Source organism: Arvicanthis niloticus, chromosome 6 (assembly GCF_011762505.2).
Source record: "Arvicanthis niloticus isolate mArvNil1 chromosome 6, mArvNil1.pat.X, whole genome shotgun sequence".
In the NCBI taxonomy this organism is placed as follows: Eukaryota; Metazoa; Chordata; class Mammalia; order Rodentia; family Muridae; genus Arvicanthis; species Arvicanthis niloticus.
The window spans coordinates 51,630,797-51,653,159 of NC_047663.1; the positions used below are offsets into that span (position 1 = coordinate 51,630,797).

General features: G+C 45.0%; 1 protein-coding gene and 1 long non-coding RNA gene across 6 annotated transcripts; one reads left to right on the forward strand and one right to left on the reverse strand.

Annotated features, from left to right (window-relative positions):
• Window positions 1-4,756: 4,756 nt before the first annotated feature.
• Window positions 4,757-15,254, forward strand: LOC143442767 (uncharacterized). 2 transcript variants are annotated; one of them, XR_013111234.1, is made up of 4 exons: window positions 4,757-5,224; window positions 7,227-7,635; window positions 9,579-9,629; window positions 10,556-15,254. It is a non-coding gene; the product is annotated as an uncharacterized LOC143442767 (long non-coding RNA). The 2 variants fall into 2 exon arrangements; XR_013111233.1 differs by lacking the exon at window positions 9,579-9,629 and having other exon boundaries at window positions 4,760-5,224.
• On the reverse strand, window positions 9,290-12,185 carry LOC117711874 (C-type lectin domain family 10 member A-like). Of its 4 annotated transcripts, XM_076936454.1 has the most exons (10): window positions 12,048-12,183; window positions 11,363-11,473; window positions 10,831-10,926; window positions 10,676-10,747; window positions 10,525-10,596; window positions 10,288-10,374; window positions 10,039-10,190; window positions 9,856-9,962; window positions 9,652-9,704; window positions 9,290-9,517 (listed from the first exon to the last, which is right to left on the reverse strand). In XM_076936454.1, exons 1-10 carry the CDS (start codon window positions 12,112-12,114, stop codon window positions 9,432-9,434), a joined length of 903 nt encoding a protein of 300 aa, XP_076792569.1. In that variant the 5' UTR covers window positions 12,115-12,183; the 3' UTR covers window positions 9,290-9,431. The 4 variants fall into 4 exon arrangements, with proteins under 4 accessions (XP_076792569.1, XP_034363690.1, XP_076792567.1 ...); XM_034507799.2 differs by having other exon boundaries at window positions 9,290-9,704; window positions 11,363-11,476; window positions 12,048-12,185; XM_076936452.1 differs by having other exon boundaries at window positions 9,290-9,704.
• Window positions 15,255-22,363: the final 7,109 nt, after the last annotated feature.

Here is a 22,363-nt window from a genome sequence, read left to right on the forward strand (position 1 = left end):
GAACTCAATGTCAGATGTGTCTTTGGATCCCTGTCCATTTTATTTACTGATTGGCTGGTTTTATTTACTTATTTGCCAATTGGCTCACAGCTTCAGCTAGTCTAGCTAGCCAGCTTGCCTTGGGGAATCCTCCTGAGTGCTGGGATTATAGGTGGGACACTATGCCCAACAGCATAGATGTGAATACTGGAGATCCAAACTCCAGTCCTAACCCTCTAATAGCAAGTCCTCACCCACTGCGGCTCCCCCGCCATCCATTCCTTCACAGTGTCTTCCATGGTGAGTATCCTGCACACCTCTTCCAACTTCATTTCCATTTTCCCAATGTCTGTGACTTTTCCCCATTTCTCTCTGAAATCTAGTCCACACCTTATCTGCTTATGTCCCATAATCTCCTTCACGACCTTGAACCTTTCTGCTCTCTCATTTTTCCTTCATCTGACAATTCCCTAATTAATTTTAAAAATTCATACCAAGCGTTCAATCACAACTCGAACTGCTCCACGACAAGGGTATGTCCCAGAGAATATGCTTCAGCTGTTGGCAATGTCTCCCACTCGATGTTCACCATGGTTGCCTTTTCTTTGGCACGTCTAGTCCAGCTGTCAGTCACTAACTCAGGCTTGTCACCAGATGGGGAGATATTCCTGGGCCAACTGTTGGCACACTTCACATCCTGGCATCACCAAACCAAAGCTTCCCCTGTTCTGTGAAAAGAACAGGCCTGCGTTCTCCAAACAAGGCTCAACTGTGAGATTCTCCATCTCAGCAGACAGACAGTGAGCCCCCAGCTTGACTCACCACAGTTCCTGCCATCATCACACTCTGAGTGTCGGGCAGAACTCCTCAACTGTCAGGAAACAGTTCGGTGTTTTCTGAAGAGTAATTTGGGTTTACACAGAACTATAATTACAACATTGATTTAATAACATGGCAGTTTCAATCTTTGCATCTAAATGCTGATTTAGTTGACCTGTTGCATGTGTGGTATGCATATGGTATGTGTGTGGTGTGTGTGTGTTGTCTGTGTGTTGCTTCTGTGTGTAAAATGTAAAACAAGGGCACTGGATAAACCATGTGAGTACTCTTGAAAGTTTCAACACTCTTGAGTGTAAACTGAAAGACTTCTTATTATAAAACCTCATCATAATTAGTACCAGTATCCAGTCCCTAATGTTTTTCAAAGAAGTCATGTTCAGAGCTGTGACTATCTTTTTAAAAAACATTTATGTGTATGGGTGTTTTGCCTGCAAATATGTCTGTGCACAATGTGCATGAAGTGCCCAAGGTGACCAGAAGAGGGCACTGAATCCCTGGAACTGGAGTTACAGAAGGCTGTGAGCCACTTTGGGAGAGCTGGAAATGGAACCCGTGTTCTCCAGAAGAGCTGCCAGTGCATCTTTTCTGAGCACCTCTCCAGCCCATCTGGATCCTCTCCATCTCTGATGCAGTGACCTCTGAGTCACACTATTTGTTACCTTTGAACCTTTTGAAGAAAAAGAGTTCCTTCCTTATCTCTTAAAAAAACAAAACAAAAAAAAAACCAAAAAAACAAAAAAAACAAAAACAAAAAAAACTAAGCTTCATTTTAGCCACATTTTTTTTGTAAGATTGATTCTCATTCTGTATCAGAAAGGACAGCTCCTCAAATCCCAGGATTTAAATGTGGCCTTTCGTCTTCCCACAAGACAGGTTTTATTAACACATTGTTACTAACATAAAGAGTATGTTGGAATAGAACATTTTTTTCCTCCATGGAAAACTCAATGTATTGGTCAGTGGGAAATAACTTTAATCAAAAGGAATTGCATTTTCTTCCCACACATCCCATTATTAGAAAATGACATTGTGATCCATTTCACTGCAAGTCAATATTATGAAATAGTTATAGAAAAAAAATATCAAAGATAACCCAAACACAAAGGCCAGGTTTATATAATAAACCAGGTGGGGAGGAACGCTTTTTGCTTTCAGAAATCTCTCCTTGGGAGCAGCTGCCAGAGCAGCCCTTCCATGGCTCTCAGAAGTACCATTCTTAGCTTGCACTAGACAGGGACAAGACGGCTGGGCCTTGGCCAGAGGCACAATGGAATTGTCCCTCAACTTTCTTTGGAGAGCATTAGTAAGCTCTTTAGCCTCTTGACGCCCCTCACACAGTGTGCACAGATGGAGCCATCTCTGTCCCAGAATTGGTGGTCCGTCCGTCTGTCTGTCTGTCTGTCTTTCTGTCTATCGGTCCTGCTGGTTGGTCCACCTTCCTTCCCAGTGGTGGCTGTATTCATATCATCTGCCATGGGTCTCTGAGTTAAGTTGACTAGAAACACTTAACACCCCTGGTTCCAAAAGGGAGCTGGGGAGTAAGGACCAAGAGGGGCAGGTCTGAGTGGAGACACCGAGGTTGGGCACATCCACATCGTTCCAGGACTGGACCCTTGGAGGTGCAGGGAGCATAAACCCTTGGTAGGGAGAAAGGAGAGCTAAGAAGTAGACGTGGAAATGAAGGGGGCCAGAAGGTCAGCATGGTCATGGTAAAGTCACAGCGAGAGCCTCCATTTCCAGTATCCTAGGTAGTCTCAGGAATGGAGAGGTCCCAGAAGTGATCCAGACAACTACGAAGGTGGGGTGGATGGCAATCCAAGAGGAGCTTTGGAAGGCTGGCATGAGAGGTGTTTCTGAAGAGGCTGTGGGGTACCTGCTGCTGTACTCAGCTGTGCTGTCACAAGCAGCTCCTCTTTGTGCCTTAAGTGACCATTTTTCTGCTTGGAACCACCATGGTCATCAGAAGGTTCCGAAAAGCCCCCTCTACTTTCTTTCCTTCCTCAGGAGTTTCCGGCCTGATGTTCAAAGCATTCAAGCTTGAGTCATCTTGGTATTCTTTCTCTTCCTTGACTATCCAGACACATCTGGAAGTTGTGTGCTCAGACAGAACCTTTTCTCTTCAGGGTTACCTCAGTCATCATTGTCACAATGCACAAATTCATCTCTTTGCTTTTTCTAACTGATCTGGCACTGTGACGACATCACTACTTTTTTATTTTTAAGTGTGTGTGTGTGTGTGTTTTAGTTTCTGTTCTATTGCTGTGAAGAGACACCATGACCAAGGCAACTTATAGAAAGAAGCATTTAATTGCGGCCTTGCTTACAGTTTCAGAGGGTTAATCCATGATCACCATGGCAGGAAGCATGGCAGCAGACAGCCAGGCATGGAGTTGAAGCAGTAGCTGAAAGCTTACATCCTGATCCGAAGGCAGGAGGCAGAGAGAGCAGAGATGGAGCAAGAGAGAGAGAGCAAGAGAGCAAGATCGAGAGGAAGAGAGAGAAAGAGAGAGACAGAGAGAGACAGAGACAGAGATGGAGAGACAGAGAGACAGACAGAGAGAGACAGAGAGAGATAGAGAGAGACTGGGAATGGGTGGGCTTTTATACTTCAAAGCCCACCACAAACCTGCTTCAATAAGGCCACGCCTCCAAATCCTTCCCAAACAGTTCCACCAACTGGGAACCAAGCATTTAAACATATGAGTCTATAGAAACCTTTCTCATTCAAACCATCACAGAAACTAGGAATCAAAATAAATCTTTTCCCATTTAAGCTGGCCCTGCAGACATTTTGTTACTGACCAAAGCAGGAGGGTGTCCCTACTCTTTCTCAGACTTTTGTGTGTTACAACATTTATTTCAATTCATTTTAGGACTCCATGCAGCTCCTTGTGAGAGCTGCTTTATGCCAGTCTACAGTTCCAGTCTGCTGGGTTTGTGCTGTTCATATCTGGACCACTGAGATTTTCTTTTTTTATCTTCTCTTAAGCTCAGAATTACCTAGAGAGATGGCAAGACAATGTATATTATTTCAAGCTTTCAAAAGATGTACTTTCTCATTTATTCCTGTTGTACTGCAGTTGTTATTGTCCCTTTTTGTTATTAGCTGAAATCTTACAAGCAAATACTTGTCTTGTTCCATTAATGATTCTATAAGATCCGTATGATCTGGTTTCCATTAATAATCCTATAAGATCTGTACGATCTGGTTGGTTTACCTTCAAGCCTATCCTTGGGTGTTGATTCTGTTAATATTGGTGTTTCCCTTCCTTAACAGAAAGAACACAGCAGGAGGTGTTGCTATACCTGGTCTCAAATTATACTAAGAGCTTCCGTGATAAAGACAGCACTGTGCTGGCTTGAAAATAGACATGCAAACTGGTGAAGCAGATCCAAGGGATCAGAAATAAACCCACACAGCTATGGTCTCCTAATTTTTGACAAAAATTATATGCTAAAAAAAGGACAGCCTACTCAATAAATGGTGCTGGCAAAATTGGGTCTCCACCTTTAGAAGAAAAAAGTCACACCTGAACCTCTCACCGTGCACAGGAGTCAATTCAAAGTGGATCAAAGTTAAAGGCAGAAGCACTGAGATTTCTACAGGAAAACATAGCACACTTTGGGATACAGATATAGGCAAATGATTTCCAAATAAGATTCCTATAGCGCAGGAAACACCCCAAGAATTAATAAATGGGATTGCATAAAATTAAAATGTTTCTGCACAGCAAAGGAAACCACTTGGGTAGCAGAGCAAACAGACTGTTTCACAGAATGAGTGAAAATCTTTGCCAACTAAACTTCAAACAAGGGGCTAATATCTCAAATAGATCTTTATCTGCTTAACTCTCAAAGTTGAACACTAAAACAAAATAAGGTTGTGTGGTGGCTAGCCCTAGCCTCTTGTTGTCATGGTAACTCCACTCCTGGGAGGGGCTGCGAAGGAGGAGTGAATCTTGTAAACCTTCTGTCCAATCAAATTTGTTAAATAAAGGCTACAGCCAGTGATTGGGCAGTAGAAGAGGAGTGGGAGGAGCCAGAGGCAGGAAAAGAGGGGAAGACGAGACGAGGAGAGAGAGAGGGCGGCGCGGAGTTGGCGCGGAGTTGGCAGTTGGTCGAAGCTAGAGGGCAGTTGGTGGAGAGAAAGAAGACGAAGAAGACCTAGGAAACCGCAAGTTGTTTCTCATAACAACTTTCTCTAAGAGCTCTCATAGCCGGGGAACAGTGTAGTTTAATGGTAAATCTGCCCAATCTAGGCATGCAGCATTCATTTGATACTTACTGACTTGTGTCTTTTCTTCTATGGACTTCCAATGGGCGAGAGATTTACTGCAACAAGGTTGTCAATCAACAAATGAGCTAATGAGAGCTTTCATCAGAATGCCTGTTATCAAGAAAAGAGGCGGGTGGCACACACCTTTAATCTCAGCACTTCTGAAGCAGAGGCAGACAGATCACTGTGAATCCAAAGTTAGCTTGGTTTACATAGTGAGTTCTAGGACAGCCTGGTCTACATAGTTGGGGGGCAGGTGGAAGAAAAGAGACAACAGCAATGCTGGTGAAGTCCTGGTTGGACTGTTATGTCAGTAACAAATGCCAAGCATTTTCTTGATTAATGGTTGATGTGGGAGGGCCCAACTCAGTGTGGACGATGCCAACACTGGGCTGGACGTCCTGGATTGTGTAAGAAAGCAGGCCGAACAAGCCACGAGGAGCAAGCCAGTCAGCAGCACTCCTCCATGGCTTCCTGCCTCCAGGTTCCTGCCTTGAGCTCCTGCCCTGACTTCCCCCAAGGATGGAGTGTAAACTGAGAGTTGTCAGATCAAATCAACCCTCCCCTCCCCAGATTGCTTTTGGGCATGGTATTTTATCACAACAATAAAAGTCCTAATTAAGGGACCTTATCTGGGTGTCAACTCATGGAAATGCCCCTCAAAAAGTAAAAAATAGAACTTCCGTGTTGGGGTTCAGGAACCACCTCACAAAGCACACGAACACCGGTCTCAGTTAGACAGGGATCGTTTACTGAGCATAGATTATTGAGGACTGGTCAACCAGGGCCACAGTCCAGATTTGAGAAATGAGTTAAGATCCTTCAGGGTTTTAAAGCCCCGAATCCTCAGACATATGTGCCAAGTTATTTCCCCAATCAGGATTTAGGGACAGGGGATTTCCTTAGGAGCATGTCTTTGTTGTACACATATCCTGCTCCCATTGGTTGGAGTATTCAGCTGTGGCAGGGGACTTGCCTTGTCTAATCTTCATGTCCTAACTTGTCTACCAGGATGGGACTTGTCTGACATTCATGTCAACTTGCCAACCAGGATGCCAGTTACCCACATACATGTCTCTTTCTGCCAAGTAGGATGTCAGTTCCCAGGGAGGTACTGGAAACTTAAACTTTATCTGACCACACTCAAAATAGAAGTCTATTCCAAGTAGTTTCTTATATTGAGGCAGGCGTCTCTCTATTGCCCGGGTCCATCCCAGGGGCGTTTATAAAGGCAAATACCATAAAAGCTTATACACAGGTGCAGGAAGTGCTACTGGCTGGTTGGTTCAGGTCCAAGCTTAGTGTGGGTAACTACAGAACAGTTGTACTGACCTCTATCATGATTGGTTTCCAAAGGCACAGAGCAGAACAGAATATGTAATCAATTTTGGCATTAGAAAGTTTCCTAGTAACAGCAGAAACATAGGAGAAAGTTTCCTTGATGGCAGGCTAGCCAGGCAACAGTTACTTGGGCCTTGATACTTTACCCAGGTCCTAACATTCCATACGATCCAGTGCTCTCACTCATGGACGTATAACTCAGAGGACTCTCTATATCCTTGCATCCCACCAGAGTTACCTGATTGGAATCCACATTAATTGCTGCCTTATTCACAACAGTAAGGAAATGGAACAGTCCAGCTGTTCACCAACCGATGCCAGGATAATGAAAACATATATGTATGCACGGTGGAATTGTACTTTTTTACAAAGAAAAAAAAATATGAAATTTGCAGAAAACTGAATGGGTTGGGAAAATACTGTGTTCGAGGTGACCTAGACTCAGAAAAACCAAAATCACGTGTTCTCTTTCACACGAGGATCCTAGCTCATAAAATCAATACATATGTATATAATAAATAGATATGGTTATAGATCCTGAACTAGGAAGGACACCAGAGGAAGGAAGAAAGAGGGTGGGAGGTGAGCGGGCCATAGAACACAAGAAAGACCGTTGTGGGTGGGTTAGAAGAGCACAAAAGGGTGGGAGCTGGGGGAGAAGGGGCGGGGTGGGGCAGGAGGGCAAACAAAAACAAATCTTGTTTGAAGATTCCATGAGGTCTAATATATGTATGCTAATTAAAAAGAACTTTAACTTCAAATCATTAAAGCGGTGCTTTCTCTCCTGCAGCCTTAGTGTCTCTGGGCTGTTTGCTCATGGGATTTGCTACCTGTCTCTGAATACAATGTCTGATTGTTCTGAGGCGTGCCGCCCTGCAGTACATTTGGTTCAAGGATTTCTGAAGCACTGATGTTGACCGGCTCAGTTCGTAGGAGCACTGAGACGCCAGACCAGAGTAACCTGCCCACGCTCCCGCCTGTGCAGGACAAAGCCATGCAACCAGCACTCCTAACTCACAGTAACCAAACAACTCAGAATCTTCAAGTATTTTTTTTATTTAAAATTTAATTTTTTTAATCTTTATTTTACATGAGTTTATGTTTTGCCGTTTTGCTGTGTGTTTGTACCATGTGCATGCAGTGCCTGTGGAGGCCAGAAGAGGGCGTTGGATCTCTTGGAACGGGAATTCCAGATGGCTGTGAGTTGCCTTGTGGATGCTGGGAATTGAACCTGGGTTCTCTGGAAGAGCAGCAAATGTTCTTAAATTCTGGGTCATCTCTTCATTTTTTTGTTTGTTTGTTTGTTTGTTTTTCGAAACAGGGTTTCGCTGCGTAGTCTGGCTGTCCTGGAACTCACTCTGTAGACCAGGCTGGCCTTGAACTCAGAAATCCGCCTGCCTCTGCCTCCCAAGTGCTGGGATTAAAGGCGTGCGCCACCACCGCCTGGCGAGTTTTTTTTTTTTTTCTTAATTATTGCATCATATACAATTTTACTAAAGTAGTAGAACATTAAATCAACACACAAAACCAAGTAGTCTTTCTATGTGCCAATGACAGACATGCAGAGAAAGAAATCAGGGGGAAATCCATTGATAATATCTTCAAACGGAAAAAAAAATAGGGGCTGGAGAGATGACTGCTAAGAGCAATGGCTAATCTTGTGGAAGACCAGGTTTCCATGCCCACCACCCACATGGCAGTTACCCACTACTTATAGTTCCAGTCCCAGGGGATTTGGCACCCTCTTCTGGCCTCTATGTGAACTGCATATACACAAGGCAAAGACATACAAGCAGGCACTTGACTACCCCGCAATAATACAACAGCCTACTAGATAACCCCAGGGACAGACATGGGATCACAGGATATTAAAAGGCATCTATAGGAACAGGAGATGTAGCAGCATTTAAAAGTGTGAATAAAATCATCCAGGCATGGAGGTACATACTTTTAATCCCAGAATTCAAGAGGCAGAAGCAAGTAGTTATCTATGTATTCAAGGCCAGCCTGGTCTACATAGAGAGTTCAAGGTTATCCAAGGCTATGTAGAGAGACCCTGTTGCGAAACAAAAATACCATGAAAAAATTAAGTCTGAAAAATGGGTTTCCAACTATGGATTCTTAACTGTGTCTCTAGACCCTAGACCCTATAGAGGCACGGAGAAGAGCAAAAGCTCTTGAGATTCTCAGTCAGAACACTGTGAGTGTGTAAGTGTGTGAGTGAGTGAGTATGTGTGTGTGTGTGTGTGTAGACAGAGGATAACATGCATGACTTAGATCTCTCCTTTCAACATGTGGGTGCCAGGGATCACACTAAGGTCTTCAACCTTGGCAGCAGGCCCCTTTGCCTGCTGAGCGGTCACACCAACACAGAACACAATTCTAAAAAGGTCCATCCTCCACCATCTTCTTCCAGTGATTTGAACACAGAACTGACAACTCTCTGCTTTTCCTTTTCCCAAGATCATTTACAGAGGCTCCTCCTGTTTTAGTTTTGAGATGGTTTCTCACTGTACAGCCCTAGCTGACCTGGAACTTACTGTGTAGCCCACAGATGGCCCTCCTGCCTCTGCCTTCCAAGGGGTGAAATCACAGGCATGAGACACCATTATCCTAGACCCACAGTTTTCTTAACAATGTGATAATAGACCCCACAGTTACCAAACACAGAGCTCTCAGGAACTCATCCAGAGCTTTGATTAATTTGTCTTCTATAAGTCTTTTAGGGATGCCTGGTTACCCTCTCACACTTTGAATTTTCTTTTACTCAATCAAGAGGATACATGTTAGATTGTGGTCTGCATAGTTTTTCATCTTATTACCCAATTATGATAGGAATAAAACAATGCAAAATCAACAAAAAGTATTTAATTTTTGTTACATTCAAAAGTTACCTACAATAAGCTTCACACTGTACAAAATATCACAGATTTCAACAACCTCATTCTCCCGAACACCACACTACACAGCTCAAACACAATGGCTTCACCTTGCCTTAAAATCCTTGACAAAAAAAAATCCCCAATAATGTTGAGACCAGATAGGAGGATTCCAAACTCCAGGCCTGAGCAGCTGAAACCACTGAAGTAATAAATTACTTGGAGAGAGTCCTACTTATCCTTGGCCAACGTTTGTCTCGCAGATCCAGCCGTAGAGTATCTGGCAGACATTATCATTCCAGCGGCCATCCGAGGTGAGGTGGGCACAGTCTTCGCCCCCTCCCAGTCCGTGTCCATACCAGTTATCTGGCTGCTCTGGAGCCCAGTACCTATGAACAAACACAGATGCGGGCCTCCAGAAACCAGACTCTAAGCCATACCCCCAGATTCTACCACCTACCCCAGGGCCAGAGCCTTGGAAGTAGAGGAAGTACCAGGCAAAGGGCACTAGACCAGGGCACATGTGCAACACACACTCACTTAAAGCCTTTCTCAAAGTCGGTCCCATCCACCCATCGCCAGGGCCCGTTTTGGTCCGTTAAGCCGATCCAACTGTTATCATTGGCTAAGCGAGTCTGCAGGAAATTCTAAAGAAAGAAAAAGGCATGGTAACCTCTCCCTTAGACCAGAGAGCCTTCCAAAAAGAGCCTACCCGGGCATCACCTGCTCCTCCAGGGAGTTGACCACCACCAGGTGAGAATTCTCCAGCTGACAGTACTTGTCAGCTTCAGGCCATGACTTCTTAGCCTGAGAGAACCAGTAGCAGCTGCCTTCATGCTCCATCCAGTGAAGGGGGCAGCAGCCCACTTCCGAGCCTAAGAAAAGCAAAGCAAAGATGGAGAGTCGAGGCCATGCCTATCGTGTCCTCGCCTCCCAGAAACTAGAGCAAACCACGCCCATCGCCCTTCTCACGGTTATTCTTGAGGTTGGCCAGCTGGCATGTCAGGGCCTTCAAGTCCTTCCCCAGCTGTTGCACACGATCAGTTATTTCAGACAGACCTGGGATACACAGATGACAGTGACAACAGTGCCCTAGTTGTGGCATCTGCTGGTGCTCAGATGTCTTGCACAAGGCTCAGTCTGGGAACATCTCCACACACTGTGCATGCTCACACCTCTTAGCAGGGCACAGGGGACCCTCAGCCTCACCTGTTTTGAAAGCCTGCTCTTTCTTCTCCAGTGTGCTCTCCAGAGAAGCCACCTTCTGGCTCAAGCCTCGGCCTGGAAGAGGACAGTTCAGCACCAGGGACCTGCATTCACCCACACCCTTCTGCACACTCTGGAGACCAGGGCCTCTCACCTGTCTGCAGCTCCTGCCTGTGATCCTCCACCTCCACTTTCAGAGAACTGATGCCTGCTTGCAAGCTGACAGCTGCAGGACAAGGAACTGGTGCTCAGGACTGTTCACCTTACCCAGCCCACTCCAGCCCAGAACCCCGTGAGAGCCCAGCTCACCCTTGGAGTCCAGGGTCTGGAATTCAGTCTTTATCTTGGAGGTGATGTTGTCTAAAGTGGCCCTCAGAGTGTCTAGGTCCCTCCTTAACTGGGAATCTGATGAGGACGACAGGATGATGAGAACCAAGGTTTCTCAGGTCCACTCTGTGCCAGCACTAGGCAGGGCACTTTGCACACAGAGTGACACTCTGCCTCACAGGGACCCAATGGGCAGGCACTGTTGTTACCCAATAGTGAACAAGCATAAGTCGAGGCTGAGGGGGTGAGCTGATGCGACTGTATAACCCAAGCACAGTAACAGGTGACACGGCCAGCAGCTGTCTGACCATAGGTCCTCCATGTCCCCACCAGTGTTCCCACCCTGCTGTCATCTATTACCAAGTCACTGTCCCTTGTGCTCCATTACGCTTGTCCTTGCCGTGGCCCTCGCTGCTGTCCTTCCATGCCCTCTGCAATCCCTGCCCTGCTAAGGTTCTCTCCCTCCACCCACACCCACCCCCAGGCTGTGATTCCTCTCTTCCCTGCAACCCACTTTGGGATCCAATCACGGAGACAACCACCAGCAGCAGGAGGCCGAGGCCCAGGGAGAGCAGGAGGAGGTGGGTCCAAGAGAGGATGTTGCACAGGAGGGACTTGGGAGGAGCTGCTGAGAGAGAAGGGGGATCCAGACTGTAAGAGACAGAAGGGGAAGAACAGGGCTACAGGAGGGGGGCAGTGAAGGCTTGTCACTGGGAGTGTACGGGGCATAGCCAGAACAATGCGGAGCTCCAGGTGCCCTGGCATTTAACACCTCTAATGCATTGGAAATTTGTAGTCTATCAGGCCTCTCATGACTCTGATGATGTGTTTAACACCCAATTAGAAACAAGCACATGGTAAAGTCTTGTGATCAGAGCCGGTGGTGGAGATTCTGGGAGGACACAGATGGGGGCCTGCAGGTTCCTAACAGGTTCACACATATCTGCAGATTAAAATAAATGAGCATCCCTCCAACCCCAGCTCCCCGCACTGCACACTTCTGGTCCCCCTACAGAGCACAGGAAGGCAAGTCCCTGAGGTCTTCCTCGGGCCCCGTCTTCCTGAGGATCTTGTATCCTCTTCACTACGGGCTCTCAGTGCTGAGTCCAGCATCCACCAGACTCAAGCACACAGCTCCGTCCAGGGTGGACACACAGACTGGACACGTGAAGACATTGAGATAGCTGCTCTTCTCTCACCTTTACCAGGCTCTTGGTTTTTCTCCTCGCTCCCCAAGTTCTGGAAATTTTCATATGTCATTGTCATGCTTGAGGAAACACGAGGCCTCTGGGGCTGTCTGCACTGAACTGAGACACCAGGATCCAGACCAACACAGAGCTGGGACCAAGGAGAGTGCTAGAAGCAGTGTGGAGCTGCGTTAAAGCCTAGAACCGAGGTCAGATATGCCATACATTAGATAGAGCAAGAATGAGAAGGCCTGGAGAGGGCTGGGGAGACGGCTCAGTGGTTAAGAGCTTTTGTTGCTCTTTCAGAGGACCCGGGTTCTGTTTCCAGTATCTACCTGGTGGCTCATAATCATCTCTATTTCCAGAAGATCCAATACCCTTTTCTTACCTCTGTGGACAACAGGCACACAGGAGCACACATGTACATGCGGGCACAACGCTCACACACATTAAATAAATAAATTATTAAAACTGAGAAATGAAAGAGATATAGATTTAGCTCAGGGGTAGAGCTCTTGCCTCGCAAGCACAAGGACCTGGGTTCAGCCCTCAGCTCCAGGGGGTGGGGGAGAGAGAGAGAGAGAGAGAGAGAGAGAGAGAGAGAGAGAGAGAGAAGAAGAAGAAGGAGGAGGAGGAGGAGGAGGAGGAGGAGGAGGAGGAGGAGGAGAAGAAGGAGAAGGAGAAGGAGGAGGAGAAGGAGAAGGAGAAGGAGAAGGAAGGAGAAGAAGAAGGAGAAGAAGAAGAAGAAGAAGAAGAAGAAGAAGAAGAAGAAGAAGAAGAAGAAGAAGAAGAAGAAAAGAAAAAAACAAATTGAAAAATTAAAATGGGGGCTAGCATGCTGAGTCAAACACCCAAACTGGATTTGGGGCTGACGCTGAGATTAGCACAGGGCTGGGGCTGGGGAGGATGATTGGCCAAATTGGAGCCAGAGCTGGGGCTCGTCTGGGTCTTTGTCTCCTTTGGGATTGAGGCATCCATAATCCAACCTAGAGTTCAGCCAAAGGAAATAAATCCCACACTCTCCTCTTGTATCTCTTTCCCCTTAAGGTCATCAAAGCCCAAAGTCCTCCCTCTCTGTGAAGCTTCTTACACATTCCCTGTTCCACTGGTCTCCCTGGCAACCCTGGCCCAGTTACCTGTGTGAAGTCTTGGCTTCCCTGTGCAGCAATGACCAGAGTTGGGAACGCAGTCAGGGTGGAGAGCTATATCCTGGAGGGTTGGTGTGGGAGGGACCAAAAAGATGCCACTAGTACACATGACAGAGCCTTGCTGGATTTTGTGCCCAGTGGTCTGTATTTTGGGACATCCTATTTTAACTCTTGACGGTAAATAATACTGAATGGATGGTAATTAGGTTTTGGGGGTGGAGTTGGGTTTGGGACTAACTTCGAACTTGTCCTCAAGGGTGTGGCTTCTCCCATTCCTCTTTCTGGAAGCTCTGAGGACTTCCTCATTTTTTTAGAGTGTTGGGGTGAGGGGTTGGCCAGAAAGAACAGTTTGTTGTTTTGTCTTATGCCTCACATCTTCATTTATTTCCTGCCTATATATTTCCAAGAATCGTCCATATCTCACCATTAACCCTCAAGCACATTCCTATCACGAGTCCACAGCATCTGACTACTAGCCATCAGCTAGCGAGGCCTCCTTCTCTCTATTTCAGATAAAAATCATGAGGTGGCAAGTCAAGAAAGAGCCTGCACCCTAGCTGAAGTCCTGAACTACGGGTTGATGTTTCTGGGTGCTAGAGGGCTGATTTATGCTTTGGGGTGCTCAGATTGGAGGGGACTGTTGCTCTGGGATTTGAATGCTAATGGCTTGACACCCATCGGCTTGTGTACTCCTGAGCTCCTAGAAGCAACTACAGGGGTACTCACTGTACAGCACTGGTGACAGTGCTGGCTACTGTCACCAATCTCAAGCCTCAGATGTGAAGAGCCTTGGCCCATATGGCTTAATAGCTCCATGTAGCTCCTGCTGTGACCATGGCTTGTGTGCAGTCCCTTGCCTTGGTATTTCACAGGCTTTCCTGCAATGAGGTATCCTTCTATTACTTTTGCCACCTCTCCCTCCTGCCACCCTTGCCTGGCTACTCTTTGGAATCACTTAACTGTCCTCTTGCCCCTGCTGTGGCACTGTCTCCCCATTACGTTGCCAGTGCAGCCTGCTTTACTGTCGATGAAAATCAAGAGCAAAGAAAGAAAAGGACATTGGGTGAAACCTTTAACTGGGTCTAAGTTTGCAGCATCAGGGGCTTCACATTAGGGTTTCTCCTTGACAACTAGAAGAGTGAGCCAAATAGCCTGTTTCTTTAGCCAGAAAGAGGGCATAGCAAAGGTGTTTTGGCCAATCACAACATATTCCTTCATGTAAACAGCAGGCTGTGTGTGCTGTCTTCTGAGCCAGCTGTGGAAGTGTTCTCCCTCTGACCAGGGTGAAAATGGCTGCCAGGATTCACTGGGGCTTAAGATGGCAAGAAACGTGGCACAAGCTCTTTGAGTCTTACTTGCCTACGATAACTGGAGTTGACAATCAACTCTGGTTACGATGTGGCTTCCGCTTGGCAGATTGTCCTCCCCTCCTGGTAGCCTGGGTATCAGAGAGGCTCATACCTCTCACTGTCACTTACGTTAAATTGCCATAGCCCCCAACACCACAGCTTACTGAAAGGTAATCATTTTAAAAGATTGTTATAATAAAAGCCAGTCACTAACATGCAGCCCTTCCCTTTTGCTAATAACTCAGTTCCTACAAGTAACATACGTGAGTGGTATTTGGGTAATGGACCAGGGGATTAGAGCACTTTGTGATGTATCCTAAGCCAAGAGGCTCATGAGGAAGACAGACAGAAGCCAACCCCAATGCTGCCTGCCATCCTGGCCTGGCTCTCTGAACACATTCTGTCTTCAGAACATGGTTTCCAGATCATTCTTCGAGCCCTGCCAATTCCCTGAAAAGGCTGTCTTGAATCTGTGCACACATCCCCTTTAAATGAAGGGCTAGTGGGGCTGTGTTCTGGATCTTGTTTGTTAACGTAAAATTGGAGCGGAGATTTCCCTCAGAATCAGGGGTGCTTCAGCTGCCCGTGTCTCATTCTGTCACACGGACAACCATTTATCTGTTGATGTTAAACATGTACGTTGTTTCCAGTTTGGATCTGCTCCTGCTTTTGTTAGTGTTCTGATTAACATGTTGTCAATCAAAGATCAACACTACAGTTGAGATTTGTGATGTCCTCCCTGGGCCCCGTGTTAGAGCCTTGGTCCCTAAGTTGATAATACAGGGAAACAAACAGTGGGATATCCAAGAGATGAAGCCCAGCAAGATGTCTTCTGGACATGGAAGATGAAAGGATGGGGTGGGGTAGAGAACAGGACCATGACCTCTAAGAGGAATTATGGGAACTTGACCCCTTTTCTTTTCACTTTCCCTTCCTGGTTCTTAGATGAGGGTTTTGGTTTTTGGTTTGGTTTGGTTTGGTTTGGTTTGGTTTGGTTTTTCAAGACAGAAGTTTCTTTGTGTAGCCTTAACTGTCCCAGAATTTGCTCTATACATCAGCCTGACCTTACACTCAGAGATCCTCCTGCCTCTGCCTCCGAGTGCTGGGGTTACAGGTAAGCACCACCAGCACCATGCTTTAGTGAGGGTTTTTTTCTGCCATACCATCCTGCCATGATGCTATGTCTCACCACAGACCTGGAGCAATGAGGCCTGTCAATCAGGGACAGAATCATCTAGATGTGTGAGTTAAAAATACAATTACACATGAGCAAAAATAAAGTCTTTTGTCCTCGTGAGCTCTCCTTGCCCAGGCATCTGCCTTAGTGAAAGAAAACTGACCGGCACAGCTTGGTTTCTAGAAGACAGCACTGAGGCTGAGTCTAGGTTGTGAACTGTCTATTATCAAGGATACCCAGAAGGGTGTGGAGGAGGGAGCAAAGCTGAGGGAGACTGGACCCAGTTTTAGCTATCCATTTGGAGAACTTGAAGGGTTCATGTGACATTTCCATGCAAATTGTCCAGCATTGGGCTGATGGAGGTGGGAGGTAGCAGGCTTATAGAACTAGGATTTAAAAACCCCAGGAAGGGACTAAATAATGCTTTATTAACTCTAGATTTTCTTAATGTTGGTGAAAAGGGAACAACAGCAGCTGAGAGACACTGGGTTATCAAAAAAAAAAAAAAAAAAAAAAAAAACAAAACAAAAACCTGAGGAAATAGGACAACCAATATACTACAAGGATGTGTTGATTTAGATTGGAAACCTGCAATAGTTTTAAGATGGGGGTGTGGTTATGCTTATGTATCTACAGGGAATGAAAAAACGTAGTTACATTGTGTCTTAGGCATAATGAGTAACCCTGCTTCTAATGCAGAGAAAACAGCAGATTATGTAGAGGAAACAGGGTTCACCATGTTGTTTAAAGAGATTAGCAAAATGGCAGCTACTGCCGCTGGGAGGTATCCTGCCTTGCTCCCAGCCGGGGTTTTTTGGTTTTGTTTTATAGTTTTCATGTATACTATTTTTGAAAAAAATTAATGGAGAACCCGACGATTCTCATCTGTTAGAGAAGATTACAGAGTTGACTTTGAATTTAGAGACTCTGCAGATAGAAGCAGAAGTGCTTGGGAAAGAAAAAGAGCCACTGGGAGGAGACAAAAGTTCCAGCTTGGAAAATGAGGAAAGCCGGAGGCAAACCAGGCTGGAAGGTAAACTGCCACCTCCCCCTGCTGATAGAGACCTGCTGGAGCAAGAGATGGTACAGTACAACAGGTTAATGCACAGAGAGTCCACTACCAGAGAATTTGCTTGGGCCTACACAGGCACCTTCAGTCTTCTCTGTCTTTGTACAGCATCTGCCTGCTAATGATGGTGGTCAGGCTTATAGTGACTTGACCTGGAGACTGATACAAATGTCAGATTTAAAGCATTTTAAAGAGGCAATTGTAATGTACAGCTTACATTCTTCCTTTGTCAAAGAAATGCTAAATAAGTGGGCTACACAGCACAGGGTGAGCCCTCAAGATTGGAAGGGATTGGTGTCAGCTGTTCTAGAAGCTGGTCAACAATTACGATGGTTGTCTTGGTGGAGGCACTAAGTCACAAAACTAGCACAACATAATTTAGCAAGGGGAATAAATGTTACTAAAGACCAGCTGCTTGGTGAAGGGTGTTATGATGACTTACAAGAACAAATCCAATCTGGTGATGGTGTCATTGTCGTGTGGCCACTTTAAGAGCCTGGGATTTGGTTGAGGAACCTGGGGAAATAATCTACCTCATTACTAAAATAATACAGGATTCTGGAGAAGCCTTCACAGAACTCTTACAAAGGTTGAGTTCTGCTGTGAATAGAGCTATGACAGACCCTGAAACCAGACAGTCTTTCATAGAAATACTGGTATTTAAAAATGCAAATACCAGTGTCAGAGAGCAATCAGACCATGGGATGCACCTGGAGCCCCTATAAATTCGTGGATAAAGGAGGCATTGATATTGGTTCTCGGGAGATTAATGCCAACATTGTAGGGCAAATCATAGCTAGAAACATCAGGAATCAAAATGCTTGATGTTTTAATTGTGGTGAATTTGGTCATTTCCAAAGAAATTGTAAGGCTAAAAGATCCAGAGCTCAAAATAACAGGTACATTGACTCTAAAGAATATGATAATCATAGGAGAGAAAAGGCAGGTTCTGGTAGCCGAGAGGCACAAAGGCTTCCAGGGTATTGTAGCCATGGTGGAAAGGGCAAACACTGGTCAACTGGTCTAAGAGAGACATAGGAAGTAACCCCTTGGTGTCAGGAAACAAACTGAGAGGCCTGTCAGCTTGAGGCCTCAAAGCAAACAATAGAAGCCATTCTCCTTTGGTCAGTCAGGAGACACCAAGCAGGCAAGACAATCAAAAGTAGGTATTTCTGATCTTATGCTTGCTACAAAAGGAAGTGCAGCTTGGGGTCTGGCCACAGATACCCCTCTTACATTATCCCCTAAAGTTGAATGTTACAAATTAGCTAATGGTGTATAGGGTTCCCTACCTTCAGGGACAGTGGGATTAATTTTGGGAAGAAGTGGATTAACTTCCCAAGGATTTATTGTGCATCCAGGTATAGTAGATGGGGATAGCAAGGAAGAAATAAAAATTATGGCATATGTGAAAAAGGAGACGCAAACTGATGCAGGGGATGGAATTGCTCAACTATTATTGTTTCCTTACATCAAAGGCAAGGCTGCTCCATTAGAAAGGACGGGGGCTTTTGGGAGGACTGGAAACTGTGTTCTGGCAAACAGTGGTTAATAATCAGAGACCCAAATGAATGGTACAAATGAATGGTGTTGACATAGAAGGTTTGGTGGATACAGGGACTGTTGTTAGTATACTTTCCCCAAAGTCTTGGAATCTAGATTGACCACTTCAGAAGGTTTACCCATAATTTATAGGAATTGGTAAGTTATCACAAATAAGACAAAGTATTCAATGGATTACCTGTGTGGGACCAGAAGGGCAAACAGGGAAGTTGAGACCTTATGTGGCTGACATACCCATAAACTTATGGGGAAGGGATTTTTACAACAATGGGGTACTCAAATTAGAATTCCTGCAATTCCAGGGAAAGCAAATGAGGAAAATAGAGGTGATGTGGTAGGAGCTCCTGGGGAAGGTATTGATACAGGGGATAGAGAATAATTGCAGGCTGTGCCAATGGTCAAAAAACAGGACGTCACAGGGATTGAGTTTCCAAACTTCTAAGAGAGGCCAGTCACTGCTGACATACCAACAGTCTTGCTCCTGAAATGGTTATCAAACCAGCCTCATTGGCAAGAGCAATGGCCCATAACAAAAGAAATACTGCAGGCACTTGAACAACTGTTACAAGAGCAGCTGGAGGGTCAACATAGAAAAGAGTCTACAAGCTCATGAAATTCCTCTGTGTTTGTTATAAAAAGAAACCAGGTACATAGAGGGTGATAACAGATTTAAGAGGAGTTAACAAGGTAATTCAACCAATGGGTCCTTTACAGCCTGGACTTCCATTACCATCTTCGTTACCAAAATCATGGCCTATAATAATAATTAACTTGAAAGAGTTTTTCTCTCAATACCCTTACATGAGAAAGATAGGAAAGGTTCATTTTCTTGGTACCTACTTTGAATAATAGTTATCCACTAAAAGAGATACTACTGGAAGGTACTTCCACGGGGAATGTTAAACTTTATGTCAACTTTTGTCCAACTTTATGTCAGATTTTGTGCAGCAAAATACTCCTCCATCTACCTGATTTCTTTTTACAACAAAAACAGTAGAATTCATGTGTTGGCAAACTCATTAGAAATGACTCGTAAGCAATTTCCTCAATATATCATTATATGGATGACATTCTGTTGGCTGATTCTGACAAAGATAATTTAGAAAATATGTTTAAGATAACTCAAAATTCTGCCATGCTGGGGGTTACAGACTGCTCCAGAAAAAAAAAATATATATATATATATATATAAAGAGGAGATCCACTTAGTTACTTGGGTTATAAAATCAGTCAACAAAAAAATTCGACCACAAAAGATACAGACCCATAGGGACCAATTGCAAACACTTAATGATTTTCAAAAATTAATGGGAGATATTAACTGAGGCCTACAATTGGATTAAGTACAAAAGAATTAAGTAATTTGGTTCAAACATTACAAGGAGATTCCAATTTAAACAGCTCAAGATGTCTAACAGCTGAAGCAGAAAAAGAGAACAAAGACTGCAAGAGGCATATGTAGATAGAACTGATCCTAAACCGATGTCTCTAGTCCCTTAGCTCAGTAGACAGCTAATGATGAAACAGAGATAAGTCTCTCAGTCTTTACCAAGCAACTATGAGTATGCAGTACATGCTGTGGGTACACTAGCGTGTGAACTCCCTGCACTCTGTAGCATTCTGTACAGAGGCCCAAGCTTTCACAGCAGGGAGAGGCTGTGAAGTGCTTGGGCATGTAGACAATTGAGAATATGTGTGTGGCCTTTTAGACCCCCCACAATACATTTCAACCTCTCCAGTCACCTATGAAAATCATAATCATCCTCACCAGAAAAATACAAACTACCACACTAATAAAGCCAATTGAAAGTACATGAGGCCTTCATTACCCAGCAACCAAGAGAGGGCTCCTGCCTTTGAGTCTCTGGATGCTGAGACTCAGGGATACAGCAATTTTAAAAGAAAAAAAAATTACAAAAATCTCACATCAAAGGTATATGAGGGTCAGAGTAACCTTGAAATGTTTGAGCCTTTTGACTTAAACCTTTTTCAGTTATCTTAGGAACATTAATTATTTCAGGTAATACATATATACATGTAATGCATGGAAATATCAAATGTGTTGCCAAGGCAGATGTGAGTGAGAGAGAGCTGAGAACTGCAAACCTCAAATGGAATCAGGACAAACACGCTTCCTTAGCTAGTTCCCCATTTCTCTTAGTTCCTTTTAAATCTTTAATTTTTATGAAGGGTCAGGTACCGGGTAACAATCAGCTAACTAAGTAAGGCCCAATCATTAGATCTAGGAAGAGAAGAACAAGAGGACCCATAGGGCCAGTGGGTGAGGTGGCCAGCCGTGGAATCTAATCAAACCATCTACACAGCAAACAATTGTTGGTTTTTTAAATTTATTATTTATAAGAGCTATTTTAATGTATAATTAGGTGTAACTTATTAAATTAGATCAACTTTTGTAAACCTATTATTTAGATACAGCAGAGCCAGTAAAATTTTGTTAGTGTCCAGTCTTAGGGAGCCATCGGCATTAGCCCTGTAGGAAGTATCAAGGTTAATATTACCAAGAGTCCAAATGGAGAAAGAGGCTTAGTCCCCATCTCCAAATGTTCACAGCTGAGTTTCTTAAGCTTTGTCATGTGAAGGCCCACTATCTTCTGGGCTCCTAACAGCAGCAGGGCTGACGAGCTAGTCCTGCCTCATCTCAGGAAGATGGCCTGAGAGTCTGGGCTGGGCTGGCTTTCATGGTCCGTGTTCCCTCCTCAGGCAGTGGGGTTGTTTGTTTGTTTTTCCCAGGCATGAAGGATCCACGTGTGTTTATACTTGCACCTGCTGGGTGGACTGGCCCTGTGACAACCTCTGTCTTGTAATATTTAAAACTCTCTTGAGGACTTTATGCAGCATCAGGTAATTACCTTTTTAGTCCTGAAATTAGCTTTTGCTGTGAGGAAAGGAATTGAAAGCCACAGTAGAAGGCATGGCCAGTTGAACCAGTATGCAGGTCCCACACCAGTCAGGTGGCAGGCTTAGGCACGAGGCTCCCCTGTTCCCGGCATCCTCATAAGTCAGTTCAGGAGACACTGACTGAAGAGTAATTGCTCTTTACCTCTGCTGTCTGAGACGTTTAGGATGTGTGTTCTAACATCCTCTACCTGGGTCAAAGAATCCACCCTGTCATGTGGAACATGAGGAGAATTCATCCGTTCTATAGACAAGGAGGAAGCTTTCTTGGGCAGGCCTACCTGGGCAGAGCTGGGTAGGCCTACACAGCCAGAGGCGGGAACAGCAGACTGTGGCAAGCCCTCTCTCCCTGCATCCTTATCCTGCACTGAGGCTAACATGTGATTTGCTCTGATGGGGTCTCAGTGAGGTCTGGACTCACACTACACAGAGACAAATGCCAGAAGTGGGAGTTTCTAGACAGGTCAAATGATGACAAGCCCGCTTATCTAAGAAAAACTTCTGAGATTTGATCTTAAAACGGTGAGCTTTCTAGTGGTTTAAATTTCTCTTTCCAAATCCCAAGGAATCCTTAAAACTAACCTTAGACATTAGGGAGGAAAAAAGAGGAGGTTCCAGAAAGACATGGAGAGAGATTGTCCTTTTCAGGAAAAATGGATAAAACACCACCAGGCACAGCAGGGGGCAGGGAGGAGCTGAGTGACTTTCAGGTCTATTAGTCAAAAGATACCTCTACCCTTACAGGAGGAGAGGGGTGTGCACCACGAGGTAGCAGACTCGACTAATATGCTATCTGTGCTGCATGGCAATATTCCTATAGACTCTGGATAGGGGAGTTGAACTCATTAATGTTTGATCAAAGTCAAGATACCTTGGGCCCTTTCAGGAGATTGGATTTCTTTCATGCTGTCCCACAGCCTTCTGCTCAGGGCCTAAAGGGCCTAGGTATGCTAACAGCCAATAGAAAAGCAACAGAGAGCTGGCCACTAGAGAGGAAGAAAGGGTTTCAAGCTAAATCACTTAAGAGTTGTAACCTTCTCTTTTTGGAAGGATCCCAGTACCCCTTTAGTTCCTAGCAGGCCCTGGCAGGTGACAGACAAATGTTG

Bases quoted from the DNA above. Each gene is read 5' to 3' on its own strand.
- LOC117711874 (XM_076936453.1), bottom strand. From the start codon at position 12,114: ATGACAATGACATATGAAAATTTCCAGAACTTGGGGAGCGAGGAGAAA. The intron at 11,500-12,022 runs GTCTTCACGTGT...TGTCTCTTACAG, and splicing joins AGAAGAGCAGCTATCTCAAT to TCTGGATCCCCCTTCTCTCT. The intron at 10,375-10,524 runs GTGAGGCTGAGG...TGTGTATCCCAG, and splicing joins AGAGCAGGCTTTCAAAACAG to GTCTGTCTGAAATAACTGAT.